At 39.3% G+C, this 15,790-nt stretch overlaps 2 protein-coding genes across 2 annotated transcripts; both read left to right on the top strand.

Annotated features, from left to right (window-relative positions):
• The first annotated feature begins 512 nt into the window (after positions 1–512).
• LOC143878170 (uncharacterized) lies at positions 513–3,762 on the top strand. The gene is made up of 5 exons (XM_077380472.1): positions 513–658; positions 779–1,205; positions 1,353–2,175; positions 2,273–2,571; positions 3,556–3,762. The coding sequence occupies exons 1-5, from the start codon at positions 513–515 to the stop codon at positions 3,760–3,762; spliced, it is 1,902 nt and encodes a 633-aa protein (XP_077236587.1).
• Positions 3,763–6,533: 2,771 nt separating this feature from the next.
• Positions 6,534–14,341, top strand: LOC143879542 (omega-6 fatty acid desaturase, chloroplastic-like). Its single transcript, XM_077381977.1, has 10 exons — positions 6,534–6,687; positions 6,793–6,847; positions 9,653–9,897; positions 9,994–10,137; positions 10,292–10,443; positions 12,970–13,092; positions 13,253–13,430; positions 13,642–13,760; positions 13,879–13,993; positions 14,078–14,341. Exons 1-10 carry the CDS (start codon positions 6,649–6,651, stop codon positions 14,237–14,239), a joined length of 1,332 nt encoding a protein of 443 aa, XP_077238092.1. The 5' UTR covers positions 6,534–6,648; the 3' UTR covers positions 14,240–14,341.
• The last annotated feature ends 1,449 nt before the right edge of the window (positions 14,342–15,790 follow it).

Consider the following 15,790-nt stretch of genomic DNA (forward strand, 5'->3'; position numbering starts at 1 on the left):
GGAAACCCAACCCTGACCCTACCCCTGCAAAATAGTGAATACCCTCGGGAATTCCCACGTAAGACGGTCTGTTGGATATAAATCCAATAGATTCGACACTGCGCCACGGGAAACCCAACCCTCACCCTACCCCTGGAAAATAGTGAATACACTCGGAAATTCTCACGTAAGACGGTCTGTTGGATATAAATCCAATGGATTCGACACTGCGCCACGGGAAACCCAACCCTCACCCTACCCCTGCAAAATAGTGAATACCCTCGGGAATTCCCACGTAAGACGGTCTATTGGATATAAATCCAATGGATTCGACACTGCGCCACGGGAAACCCAACCCTCACCCTACCCCTGCAAAATAGTGAATACCCTCGGGAATTCCCATGGAAACCCAACCCTGAGCCTACCGCTGCATACCCTTGCATGCATGCATGTAAGACACTCATAGTAGAAAATATCTATCATACTATTCAAATATTTTACAATTTGATTTTATCAGAGGCAATTGAGGAAAGATGGACGAGACTGTCGACCAAGAATTTCAAGGCCAAGGTGTAGGTGATGATGACATAGTTTTTGAAGGGGACCTAGAATACAACTATGATGAAGAATATGTGGAAGCAGATTATGACGAGGACATAGTGTTGGGTCCGAACGCAAGGTCAGCGACAGTTTTATGGTCACACGTAGTCAAAGGAAAGAAAGCTGGCGAATGACTTGGGGGAACCAAAAAGTGGAAATGTAAGCACTGTAAGAAGGTTTACACTGGGACTTATACAAGGGTGGACGCACACCTTGTGAAAGCACCAAGAGGTCAAGGTCAAGGAATAGCATATTGCAGTGCAGTTGCAAAAGACAAACAATTACAAGAGCACATCAGAAGCCAAGTCCAAACAGCAGAGAATTTACCTGGGAGACTGCCACTGAAGAAATCACGGTTAGACATGCTTGGCAAGTCTTCCAGCTCCGGTGCGACTTCTTCAAGTAAGGTTGGTGAATCACCACTTGGCAAGTCTTTTAGAGCAAAGGATAGAGACGATGTTGATCATAAAGTGGTACGATTTTTGGCAGCCAATGGGATTCCCTTTAACGTCCTCCGATCTCCATATTTTCAAGAGATGATAACTGCTGCCAATTTTGTGCCTGGATACAAGTTGCCTTCTTATGAGAAAGCAAGAACAACTTTATTGGACCATGAGAAAGAGAATGTAACAAAAGATCTAGGTGTTGTGAGAGAAAAATGGCCTTAACATGGGCTTTCTATTGTCTCTGATGGATGGACAAACGTGAAGAACAAAGCCTGGATTAATGTATTGGCATCGAATATGTCCGGTTCAATGTTTCTCTGTGCGCAGGACTTCTCTGCCGTGGAGAAATTAGGGAAAAACATTGCAAAGTTTTTGTTGGATGACATTGAAGAAGTAGGGCCTTTTAATGTTGTGCAAGTGCTGACAGATAATGCAGCCAATTGCAAGCTTGCTGGGACAGAGGTTAATAAAGTTTATCCCCACATATTTTGGTCTCCTTGTGTGGTTCACAGATTAAATCTGATATTCAAAGACTTGACCAAGCATAAACACCTAGGTTGGATTGGAGAGACTTACCGTTCCTGCAAGGATGTCGTCAAATATATTACCAATCATTCGCAGGCTCTTGCTATATTTAGAAGCAATTCGAAGTTTGAGTTGCTGAAAGTTGAGAAGACTAGATTTGGAACTCATGATACTACACTTAAGAGACTTCTTGATGTAAGGGAGGCGTTGCAGATGACAGTATTAACAGATGCTTGGAAAGATTGGTTGAATGCTTGCACCGACAAAGTGATGATAGAGAGGGGCGAGATGACAACTACTTGTGTAGTCTCTGATGAATTTTGGACGAACATAAAATTGGCATTATTAATTACGAAGCCCGTCTATAAAATGATTAAGTTCACTGACCAGGAAGGCTGTCTGATATCAGAAGTGTATGAAGGCATGGACAATATGTTAGGACAAATAAAAGATAACTTGAAAAATGTGCCTGACATGTACAATCATATTCATGGTATTGTGGTGGGACGATGGGGGAAGATGAATGTTCGAATGCATGTCTTGGCTCATGTACTCACTCCAAAATATTATGACCCTGCATATCTCAATACTCCAGCACCAGGCAGTGGTAAACGAGTCACCCCAGGTATGTAATTGTTTCTCATATTGTGAATTTTCATAATGTAATTGTATTTATCTTCATTTATGTTATCGACTGATCAATTATTCAATTTTATTTTCAGATAAAGACCCTGAAATCATGGATGTTGTATATGAAGCGATTATGGATCTCTCCCCTGATGATGAGATGAGTGGTACGATTAGACGTCAGTTATATGATTTCATAGGAAGGGTTGGAAGGTTTTCCAGTAAATTTGCCAGGGAAGATGCGAAAGATCCCAATGTGTGTGTGACCAAATGGTGGAACTTTCATGGAAGTCATGTACCAGAGTTACCGTCAGTGGCCATCAAAATTCTCTCACAGCCTATCAGCACATCTCCTGCAGAGAGAGTATGGAGCACGTATAGCTTCATTCACAATGTAAAGCGTAATCACTTAAATTCACATCGTGCTGATACTCTTGTGTACATCCACTCAAATCTTCGACTCCTATCCAGGTTTAAGTGTGTTTCGTTTCTGCATGCAATAATTGTTTTTTATTATTTATGTCAGATTATTTATTTAATTTCGAATCTATTATTTAGATTTAATACGGCTGCATACAAAGAAGGAATAGAAAATGGGACATCAACCCAGAGCTCCCACTTATGGATGACTCCTCTATCAGAATGGAGGATATGCGATGGCAGTAGGGGTGGACATGGTTCCGGTTCGAACCGAGGAACCGAACCGAACCGGCATATATGGTTCGGTTCGGTTCGGTTCGGTTCGGTTCCATATTTATATGGTTCGGTTCCGGTTCTGATATCCTGGAACCGATGGAAATTCGGTTCGGTTCTGGGTTTGGGATCCCAGAACCGAGAACCGACCCTCACCTTAAAACTCAATGCCTCATCGCTTGATAAAATCACCCCACCCCCTTTTAATTCACCCCTCTTTAACGTGTTGCTTTGCCTTTAAAATTTTAATTCACCCCCCAAATTTGTGCTTGATTATTGCAAATTTGTGCATGTTTGTAGGTCATATATAATTTTTGCATTGCCCAAATTTGTGCAAATTTGTGCCTGATTATTCCAAATTCGTGCATGTTAGTCTTTGTAGTTCATATATAAACAGAACCGAACCGATTATAAATACGATTAGGCAAAATATCTACATTTGGTGAAGGTTGGGTAAACCTCGAACCGAACCGAATCGATTATATATGGTTCTGGTTCGGTTCGGTTCGGTTCCAAACATATATGGTTCGGTTCTGGTTCCAATTTCAGGGAACCGATTATATATGGTTCGGTTCTGGGTATACCCCAAAACCGAATCGAACCGAACCGAACCATGTCCACCCCTAGATGGCAAGATCTCGATGATGATTTCTTTATACCTTCTACATTTCGTGCGTCATCTCAGTCATTACTTTCAAGTCCTTCACTTACTATTCGTGACTTAGATGACAATGACGAAGCTGCAGGATCTGGGACTCCAAGAGTGGTCAGTAGCTTGGAACTTGAAATTGAACGACCATCCAACACTGAAGGTCATATTACTAGTTTCCTGGGGCGTGGAGAATGTACAAAGGGAGATACAAAATCTTTAACACTTGCAATTTCTCAGTGAAGATATTAGTCTTATAAATATTAATTCATTTATTTAAAATTTTCCTTTACAGAAAATGTAGAAGGAAGAGGAGAAAGAAGAGGACGAGATGATAATGTTTATTTGAAGGGAAAGAGAAAAGCCTAACTTTATTTCTTTTTATTTGAAAATACTGGAGAAATTCTGTAATAATTTTGATATTTCACCTTTTGGAAACTGAATTTTTTGTTTAATAGTTGAGTCCTGGGCCTCCTGGCTCCTTAATGAAAAACTGTTATAATTTCAGTATTTGGAGAATCATGTTTATGTTTAATGATGTACAGTTGAATGCTGAGATTTTGATTTTCAGGTATTTTTCCTTAAATTTTATCTTTTATTAATTTTTTATCGTCCGACGACTCTCTGACGACTCCCCGGCGAATTCCCGGCGAATCTCCGATGACTTTTCGGCGAATCCCCGGCGAAAAATCGAATCCCGCTCCCAACCATCCCCGGAACCTTCGAATCCCGCTTTCGATTCCCGAATCGAATCCCGATTTTGAATCCCGCCCTGGCAACCTTGATATATTGTACTTTTGTAATCTTCACATACAGTGACAGCTCTTTGATCATCTTAAGCCCTGATGAATAACATAAATCTCATGGTTTCGTGATTGATGCTTTAATTTTCTCTATTTATTAGAATACCCTCCAAGTAGGAGAAATATTAAATGACTGTGTAACCTCCTCCTCGAGGAATATGTTTTAAACGGTTAGGTAAGAAGGGGGGGTCCGAAAGGAATGGGCTGGAATATCCAGCTGCCCATTTCCTTTTGGTTTTTTTCTGCGTAAGTAGGAGAGTTCACGAGGGAAGTATTAAGGGGAGTTACGGAAAGTCGTCACATGTGAAGGCAACAAGGGAAGAGAAAGACAAGTCACTCTCTATACATGAGAAGCCTTCTTTCTTCTTTTTTTATGTTGAGCCCAAAATTGATTTAGTCACATTGAAGCCCCGTCTGTTTTGGATTTTAAGAATTGATTTTCAGTCCAAAATTCTCTCTCTCTCTCTCTCTCTCTCTCTCTCTCTCGTAGTTACGAAAAGTCATCACATGTGAAGGCGACAAGGGAAGAGAAAGACAAGTCACTCTCTATACATGAGAAGCCTTCTTTCTTTCTTTTTTTATGTTGAGCCCAAAATTGATTTAGTCACATTGAAGCCCTGTTTGTTTTGGATTTTAAGAATTGATTTTCAGTCCAAAATTGACTCTCTCTCTCTCTCTCTCTCTCTCTCTCTCTCTCTCTCTCTCTCTCTCTCTCTCTCTCTCTCTCTCTCTCTCTCTCTCTCTGAGTTACGAAAAGTCATCACATGTGAAGGCGACAAGGGAAGAGAAAGACAAGTCACTCTCTATACATGAGAAGCCTTCTTTCTTTTCTTTTTTTATGTTTAGCCCAAAATTGATTTAGTCACATTGAAGCCCTGTTTGTTTTGGATTTTAAGAATTGATTTTCAGTCCAAAATTGACTCTCTCTCTCTCTCTCTCTCTCTCTCTTTCAGAGAAAGACAAGTCAGTCTCTTATACATGAGAAGCCTTCTTCTTCTTTTTTTATGTTGAGCCCGAAATTGATTGACTTACATTGAATCCCTTTTTGTTTTGGATTTTAAGAATTGATTTTCGGCTAGACACACGCACCTTGTAGGTAAATGATATTCATAGGATTTTGGTGTATTACATGTACATATACGTAGAAACAGAGACAAACATATACAGATATTTAAATAGAAGCTACTTGAGAGACTGTCCAATAATTAATCTTGGACAAAATCAATTCTCAAAATCCAAAATGAACAGGGCTTAAGCCCATGTTTTCTTCGAATTTAGAGTCCAAAACAGATTATTGTAATAAAAATTAGGCAAAATTACATTTACACCCCCCTCTAGTTTCTGACACATCCACTTCTACCCCTATAGTTTAAAACGTGACAACTACACCCTGTAGTTTCAATTTGTGTAAGGTAGGCCTCCTCAGTTGACGGTTCGTCCACATATTGAAGGGTTAGGATGATCCGATGGAGCTGATTGAACAAGAAAAGCCAAAATTAGGAAACAAAAAACTCTAGTCGAAATAGGATCAAATTTTTTCCTGATTTTTAGAGAGTCATGCCCTCTCAAACCTCTCTCCTCCCATCCGTCCTGACATTAATTTATGCTGAACTCAACTAAACCTTTGTCCCAAACTAGTTGGAGCCGGCCCTGGCACTAATTTATCATGAAAAAAATATTCTTGGTTCCCACACATGGTTAGAGTAATAATGTGGAGCTGATTTCACCTCCGTGGGACTAAGTGGGTCGCCCAAACTCAGCCCATTCACTTCCTTGAATTCAGGATGTAGGTGAAACAGCCTTATTTTTGTCAGCCAAAGTTTGGTTTATCAATTAAGGGCAAGTTGGAAACATTTTTCTTAAAAGTTAATTTGGCCATTACATTATTTTTCAATGCCTAATCAGAAGATACTTTTCAATCTATATAGGGATTTATAGGCAAAAATTCCCAAAAGAAAAAGATGTTTTGTTTGATGACCCAAATAGATCATCTGGTGGGCCATGCCTAAATCATCTCCATTGTCAAGTAATCCTAACCCTCCAATGAATGAATATTTCTCTCATTACGGATAAATAGCTTTTCTTTATTCGAAGTTTCGAACCTCGCCCATCCTATTGTGATAATTGTGGGCCCATATGCCTCAAAATGGACGGTATGGATCATTCAAAACGTTGCCACCTAAACCAATGAACGGGTGTCACTCTTTCCTTTCTTAATGGCTGCTATAAGAGCAGAAATACAAGTCACAAGGAGCCTCTCTGCTCTAATCTCACCGCTATAACCAATGAGTTGAATTGGAATTCCTGGAATTTCTGCTTTCTGCAGATGGCTTGCAGTCTTGCAGATTCGAGACTCCATTTCACTGTAACCAAATTTCCCTATTCCTAAGCTCCAAAATTGTCACAGGGGCTTTTGTAATTATTGTTTTTTTTTTTCTTTTGTCTTCTTATATACCATGTTTGATTTCAGGCCCCCCATCAAAGAGCAGTTCGTAGTAGTGCATCTGCACTGAAAAATTCTCCTGGTATGTTCTGGTCACTTTTTTAAAGAGCCCTTTTTCGTTTTTTGTCGGTCTCAGACAGTTCAATCATTTAATAAGGAACTTTTTTTTTTGTGATTTTTCGTACTTTGGGTTTGAATTTAACTTCTCAAATAGGAATTGGGTTTTCTTTGATTGAAGGGATAGTTTGATGAATGAGTGCATTTTCACGGGAATATTGATATTAGATAAGTCATTTTTTAAGTGCTGTGACATGGTTCATTTACTTACATTGTTCTTTTTTCATCTGTAGTATTATTTGTAGAAGAAAGTGAAAAGAACTATGTATTGCTGTATATTGATATAACTGACTCTCATGAACGCAAACTAAACGTATGACCATGACGGAAAATCACCACTTATGTCTCGTTGCGAATTTCAGTTTATACTTATCAAAATGGGAAACTTCTAGAGGTTGCGAATTTCATCACTTCCAAGGAGTAGCTTTCGTACTTATGATCTGCTGTTGCACTTTTGCTGTTGTCATAGATCCAATAACCAAGAACTTTTTTATTGTTTGGTTACCTTTCGAAAAAAAAAAAAAAAAAACCAAGAACTTTCTTATGCCACCATTATTCTTGGCTCGGACTCTACCTTCTTTGATGAGAAGACCTCTATAATTGTACTCGATGCATCAAAATAAACTCAACTCAACTCAACTCAACTAAGCCTTTGTCCCAAACTAGTCGGGGTCGACTAATGAATCCTTTAGAAAATTTTCATGAAGAAGGTGAAAGGATCTACCAGGCTCAAATTGACTAAGTCTAATCCTGACACTAGTTGGGTTCGTCTACATGGATCATTTTCTTCCATTCTCTCCTATCCAAGGTCATCTTCTCTGTTATGTTCCTAGCCATCAAGTCTTTCCTCACTATTTCTACCCAAGTTGTTTTCAGTCTGCCCCTACCTCTTTTTACTCCATCAACTTGGCACGAATCATTTCTTCTCATTGGAGCATCCAAAGGCCTACGTTGGATATGCCCAAACCATCGTAAGCTGTTCTCTCTCATCTTCTCCTCAATTGGTGCCACCCCCACCTTTTTACTGATGTCTTTATTTTTAATTCGATCTAACCTTATGTGACCGCACATCCATCTAAGCATTCGCATCTCCGCTACACTCATCTTATGCACATGCTACTTCTTGGTGGCCCAACATTATGAGCCGTACAACATAGCTGGCCTCACAGCTGTCTTATAAAACTTTCCCTTCAACTTGGTACGTATTTTACGGTCGCAAAGAACTCTTGAAGCATGCTTCCACTTCAACCAACCTGCTTTTGTTCTGTAGTTAACATCCTCTTCAATCTCCCCTTCCTTATGTAGGATTGAACCAAGATAGCGAAAGATATCCCTCTTAGGTACCTCCTGTCCAGTCATATTTACTACATCCTCGCCCCGCCTCCTTACATTACGAAAAGTTGCACTCCATATACTTTGTCTTAGTCCCACTCAGTCTAAAACATTTAGATTCCAAAGTAGTTCTCCATAACTCTAACTTAGCATTAACTCCTGCTTTGGTTTCGTCAATTAATACTATGTCATCTGCAAATAACATACACCACGGCATCTCATCCTGGATATCCTCTGTAAGTTCATCCATAACTAGCATAAAAAGATAAGGGCTTAATATTCAAGATGGGGCTAGACCGTTTGATTGTGGAAGGGGACTCCCTTAAAATGATCAAGTGGTCGGATCACAAAATTCCTTCTCGTTAAATATGCTTTCCATATAGGCAGCTAGGAAGTGGGGGTAACAAAATTTCAAGCTGATCAACTTGGCTTAGATATAAGTTGGGGATAATACTTAGCTGTTATTAACAAATTTATAGCAAGGGAATCGTTTGACGTATCGGTCACTTATTTAGGCCCTGTTCGTTTAAGATTTTGCCAGCCGATCGTGAGTCCAAAACCAATTATTGGACTCAAAATAAAACGTGAAATTGGGTCTAATAATTATTTTTGGACTCACAAACGGACGGCATAATCTTAAACGAACAAGACTGGCAACAAGCATTGGGGTTGGTTCAGGAATTTTTTGATAACTTTAGCGCTAGTGTCTCCGGAATCAAGGTATCAAGTGTTGTAGGCAAGAATGTCACCTTAGAATCTTTATAGACTTGATCTTCTTTGTTGCCATTCACATTCCTCATTGGGTTAAAGGAGTCAAACGGATTAGTCTTAGTTGAATCTTTCTATCTTTCCAGATTGCAAAGACCAAGATAAGTAAAATCAATTTGTTATGGTACATCACAAGGTCATGTGGGAGATGCCCTGGGCATGCTTAGTGGCTGGATATCAGATTATTAGCAGTGGGACTGGAGATTTATGTTATTTGTGATGGTTCCCTGGACACATTATCATTCTATGCCCCTTCTCTAGACAGATTTTGGATCTTTTCTTCTATATGGAGCATCCTTCAATCATTTAGATCTGGAATAACTGGTGCTTGCCCAGGATAAACATGTAATTGGCTCGCAGGATAAAATTGTAAATTGAAACTTTTCATAGAATTAAATATATTTTTTATTTTAGAAATGATGAAGCTTTTAGTTAGAAGTTTTTTATATTAAGATTTACATGTTAAAACATAACTTGTCCTTTACTGTTTGGTCTGTTTCCTGCCCACCTTCAGACATGAACTCATAGCCCATATGCATTGCAGTTATTTGGCCTATTCAATGAGAAGGATATATCTGTTATTCTTCTTAAATGTCTTGCTCACTGGCATTCCACTTTGGATGGTGGTTTCACTCATATTGATAGGTACAGTGGTGTTTTTTCTGTGCAGGGACAGGCATATACTATCTCAAATGGGGAAACCTTATCCATCAAAGGAACAAGTTTAAGAAATGTTTGTATACCAAGAAAATGACTAAAATTGTACAGGCTGTGGCACTACCAGAATCCCCACTCTTGCTGGACAGCATGGAACAAAGAAAGCAGATATGTGAAAGCTATGGCTTTTCCCAAATTGGAGAACCACTTCCAGAAAACGTTACACTGAAAGATGTCATTGATACTCTCCCTAAAAAGGTTCGATATAATTATTTATTTATAAAAAGACTGTGACTTAACCACCATTTACTGTAATATTTATCGGTATCTAAAACATAGAAAATTTTCTGTTAGGTATTCGAAATTGATGACATGAAAGCTTGGAGGTCAGTTTTGATATCAGTCACTTCTTATGCATTGGGGATATTATTGATTTCAAAAGCTCCATGGTATTTACTCCCACTGGCTTGGGCATGGACTGGCACTGCAGTGACGGGGGTTAGTTTTGTACTATTTTCTCGTTTTTGTGCTCATGCATTTTAAGACCTGTTTTGGTTTCCTTTCCTGATTTTTCTTTGGGTAAAAATTTCTGCTATCGCTTATGTCCCTTGTTCTGCTGGTTTTGTTTATATAGTTTTTTTTTTCCTGTCAGTTTTTTGTGATAGGCCATGACTGCGCTCACAAATCATTTTCGAGGAACAAATTAGTGGAAGACATTATTGGAACTCTGGCCTTTCTGCCCCTGATATACCCTTATGAACCGTGGCGCTTTAAACATGATAGGCATCATGCCAAGACAAACATGTCTGTACTTTCTTCTCTCACCAAGCTTCTTACTATTGATGATCATGGAAGCATCGCACTATAGTCTATATTCTCATAAAGCTCTCCATTAATTAGTAGATAGTTCCATGAACTAATTTGATATTGTAATCTTCTGAGGTTGGCCTTCTATAGGAACTTTGATTATTATTAACGAAATTTATGGAATTCAAGATACCCATACCATGAGGTTACCTTGAATTCACAAATACATGAGTAAATGCAACTTGTGAAACAAATGTCTTTATTAACTGTGCTTGTAAAAATCGATTTTGACAGTTTTTTTATGATCCAACAATTTCCACCTCGGAGGGCCCAACCTGTTACAAGTCTAGAGCATAAATGTCTATGGTAGTTTTGAACCCGGTGGATATAAATTAACTAGAGGGGAACCTGTATTTGGGGAGAGGAGACTATCATAGTGGAAATAAGCTGTTAGTGTAGCAATGCTTGCCTTTGGCTAGGGGTTCTTGGGTTGAGATTAATCAACTCTTAGGTTAGGGCCTAGGACCCAAGGTTGACTTTGATCCTAATGGAGTGATCTTTGACACCAGAGGAGGTTCGAAATCAGGTTATGGGGTTGAAAGGTGTTAGGCACCAACCCAGCCCCAAAAAAGTCAAATCTCTAATAATGCAAATAAGCTTCTTCAGTGATCTTTATACACATCTGAGTGATTGAAAGAAGATGCTAAAGCTATTCTAAGCTAACATGTTGTTAATGAGATTTAAACTTGCAAATTACAACACAATTAAGCTCACATCATCCATGAACAAAAGTTTAATGAAGATGGTTTGAAATAAGGTGAATGAATGATTAAACCACTAGATTAACAAGGTAAGTGCTAATATGATGGACATGTATACTAAGATGCAATCAGACTATTTATAGAAACGCATAGGAAAAGTATGAAAATAAAGGATGGAATGCAAAACTGGCCAGAACTGCAAACTCTCAAGTCACTTGGCAGCCTTCCATGTCGCTCAATGGGTCAATCTGTCGTTCGACAGGTCAACCCATCAATCGACTGGCAATTGGCTCCTGGGACACAATCAGTCCCTTAGATGTGATATGTCATATGATCAGGATTTTGAGAGTAGTACGGACCTTTGATTGAAAATTATGGGAAGAGTTTCATATCAATTTAAAATACTACTTGAAACTAAAATAGTATGAGAAAACTTAAATAGGAATTGAATAAAAATTTGAAACTTTATATCTAAACTAGTTTCATGAAACAACTAGATTTCGTAAAATAACTACTTTAGACTAACTAACCTTGTCGAGTCTGTGTCCTATCCAGTGTTTAAAAACGCGAATGGGACGTGGAACACGGCCAAGAAAAATCCTTGTCGACTTGGCGCGGATACGGCCAAGAACGTGGTTGACGCGGTCGTAACTCGGGAGAGTCAAAGGAGTTTTTATTGATTCTGTAGGGCAAAACGGGGAACGCGGCCAAGGAAAAGGGAGTCTAACTCGGGTGAGTTAACGCAGACATGAGGGAGTTTTAAAACTGTGGTCCTATCATGCATGATCTACAACATGGAATGGCTAATCTATAATGGGAGAGTATAAATAATGAAGAAATTAACCATATTGTAGAGCATGCAATGAAACTTGGAACTAAAAGACTTCAAAAGAAGGAAATAGAAAACTAAAACGTGAAAATACTAAACTTGAAAATTACAGGAAGGTTTTAATTTGCCTGAGTGTGAGGTTATAGGTTAGGGGGTGCTAGATCAGGAAAATCCAAACGATGCTCTAATACCAGCTACTAGAGCTAGAAATCATAATAGAATGACAAACACTATCTGTTTGAAGAATTACCATAACTTCAAAAGATTGAGTTGCCGAGCCAGAGGGTGGACCCGCTTTGAGTGCTGAAGTGGGTAGGCTATCTTCGATGGTTGCTGATGATCCATCAAATAGTAATATTTTTTTCTAAGACAATCTATTCATTGTTTCCCAACCTTCCATTCTCTACTGGCCCGACCGAGAATGAAGGATCTAGGTTTGTCATTTGCAAAGTTGCAATTGATATATTTTTGGAATACAATAAAATGAATAAAGCTATCATGCAAGTAGGGCAATTTGTTCCCCTATACTATTTATCCCTATTTTTTCCTGTATCAAGTCATATTTTAAAGCAATAAGGAATCTGGCAATCCAATTTTGGGTTTTGTAGGGATTCTGATTCTATACATAATGAGTATTTGGATTCAGTTATTTTCCAAAAAGAAAGAGGAAAGTTGCTATCCTGACATGCTAACCATGTTGACATGCTCTGAGCCTTATTGGACCAGCCGTTTTAGTGTGTCAACATGGTCGGCGCATCGGGCTAGCATCCTCAACAAAATGTTTGCACTCGAAACACAAAATATGAAGTAAATCTGTTTATCTATTTGAGGTTCTCTTTTGCTACGCCGGGTTTCTTCTGGGTTATTGTATTTATATAATTTCCACCCATCTTTGCCAGTTTGCCTAGACAACTTTCTTTGTTTTTCTTTCAGGTTGTCCCAAGATACTGCTTGGCACCCTGTTCGGAGAGAAGAGATTGAATCACCCATTGCTTTACGCAAGGGAATTATATTAGGATATGGCATGTTTCGACCTTGGATGTCTATATCTCACTGGTATGATATGTATGAACTTCAGAAGGCAAAGAAGAACAATGTTTATGATGTTTGTTGGCAACCTAATGTGCATATTCTTCATTGTAATTTTAGCATTTCTGAATTTCAAGTATTTTCATTTGATATTAGTATCTCTCAACATCATTAACCATCCTGGTAGGTTGCTGTGGCATTTCGATTTGAAAAAGTTCAGACCGAATGAAATTAAAAGGGTGAAGATAAGCTTGGCATGTGTCTTTGCATTCATTGCAATTGGATGGCCATTGATTATCTACCAGACGGGGGTCATGGGATGGATAAAGTTCTGGCTGATGCCATGGATTGGGTATCACTTTTGGGTATTACTTATTTTCTTCTTATTTATCGTTTAACTGTATTATTTGTAATTCATGTGAATACTATGTTCATTGTTCAATATGGAACTTTTCTTGGCTTTCTCTGGGTGGTTTTGATGTGAGCTAGAAATTTTACTCCTGATGGGTAGCATCTTATCATTCAAATTTTAAGTTTCAGTTTATCCCTAATCTCAGTTAACCCATATTTTTCCAGATGAGTACTTTCACAATGGTCCATCATACAGCTCCTCATATACCTTTCAAATCATCAAAAGAGTGGAATGCAGCTCAGTCCCAGCTTGGTGGGACAGTTCATTGCAACTATCCTCGGTGGTAATCAATTTATCCTACTTTGATGCTATTGTCTCTTTGGCTGTTAAAATGGGTGAGAATGTATTCTTAGTTCTTACCAGTTGCACTCATACACTTACCCCATCTGACTATTGGGCAGGATCGAGATTCTCTGTCATGATATCAATGTGCACATCCCACACCATATTTCTCCGAGGATACCGAGCTACAACCTCCGGGCAGCACACCAATCACTCCAAGAGAATTGGGGCAAGGTAAATTTGATTTTCCTTAGAAACTGATTTTGTGTACAACGAATCTGATTCACTTACATTTTCCTATTTTTGGGCCATCAACAGTATCTCAATGAAGCGACATGGAGTTGGCGTTTAATGAAGACAATAATGACAACATGCCATGTTTACAACAAGGAACGTAATTACGTGGCCTTCGATGACATTTACCCAGAAGATTCCCAGTCAATTACATTCCTTAGGAAAGTGATGCCTGATTATGCATGACTTTGTAGCTTACTTTCCTGGTCCCATTTGATTCTTTCGGTTTTTTACCAAAATACTGGTATTCTCTTATTTTATTGTATATCTTGTTGGTTTTTTTGTCTACTAGTATGAGGGAAGCTACAGGAGAGTTTCATGCAGGGCTGGCAATTTCACCCGGGAAAGCGGGGATCCGCCCCGCCCCGCCCCCGCTTGGGGAGGGGATTCTCCGATTTGAGTGGGGAAGGGGAAGGGGAAGGGGATTTAAAAAATTCCCCGGTGCGGAGAAGGGGATGGAGTTGGCCCGGCCCGGCCCCGCTCCGCCCTGCATTAATGCCATTTTTTTCTTGTATTTTATAAGTGTTTTTTTTTTGTTTTGGGAAAACTACTAGAAACCCCTTGGATCAAAACATATCTACAAGATTCCCCCAAAATTTTCATAATTCCCATTAGTACAGTTTTGTCCCTGAAATAGCTTTTTGTGTTTTCTTTTACCCATAATCCATTGGGCATTGTCCCTCATTATATTAGTATATTACCATTAGAAATCCCTAAAATCTCTCCATCGAACCATCACTGTAAGGTAACATTAAATTCTTTGAAAATCTCCCTCTCCCAAATAAAGGCAACATCTCTCTGATGAGTGATGAGATTTTATATGGTGTCCGCTCATATAGTCCATTATTTTTCAAAAAGTAATGTATGGGCTACGCCATAGGATGATCCAAACCGTCCATTTGATAGGCTACATACAGGCCACACTATAGATCATCCAAACAGTCCATTTGATGGGCCACAACGTAAATAGATTGCGGCCCAAAAATCATTTCCATAGGATGATTGCAACCCTCCGATCTATCGAAGGTATCATAATATGCAATTCCTCTATAGATTAGAGGGTTGGGATTATCCTATGGAAATGATTTTTGGGCCACAACCTATTTACGTTGCGGCCCATCAAATGGACAGTTTGGATCATCCTACAATGTGCCCATCAAGTGGAAGGTTTGGATCATCCTATGCCTATGGTAGTATGGTGTGCCCATCAAATGGACGGTTTGGATCTTCCTATGGTGTGGCACGTACAATACTTTTTGGCAAGTAGGATTGGGAATTAGGGATCTGCTAGGAACTATTGATCAATTAAATGAATTTGAGAGCAACCACCTTTGTTCCCAGGTTAATAAAATGAATAAGACAAAATCTTAGCCTATGTGTGGCTACTCTCACATGCAATAGCCAAATCGCAACATGCCTGAAGTGATTGTCCCTAGCAAATTTTTAGTTTTAAACCTAACATTTAACAAAGTAAAGTGATTGTCCCGAAGGATGCGGGGAAGGGGAGGGGATGGGGATTAAATATTCCCCGTGGGGAGGGGAGGGGGATTCCCCACCATCCCCGCAGTGGGGAGGGGGAAAATTCCCCGCATAGGGGAAGGAGTAGGGGACCCCAACATCCGGCCCCAACCCGCCCCGTTGCCGGCCCTACTTTCATGTACGTCCATTACTTGCCTTTGCTTATAAAGTTGTCAGATGCCAATTAAAAAAAAATACTGTGCTCAAACCAAAAAAAAT

Source organism: Tasmannia lanceolata, unplaced genomic scaffold (genome assembly GCF_043159265.1).
Source record: "Tasmannia lanceolata isolate RefF3 unplaced genomic scaffold, GAP_Taslan_0.1 ptg000006l, whole genome shotgun sequence".
Taxonomy (NCBI): domain Eukaryota; kingdom Viridiplantae; phylum Streptophyta; class Magnoliopsida; order Canellales; family Winteraceae; genus Tasmannia; species Tasmannia lanceolata.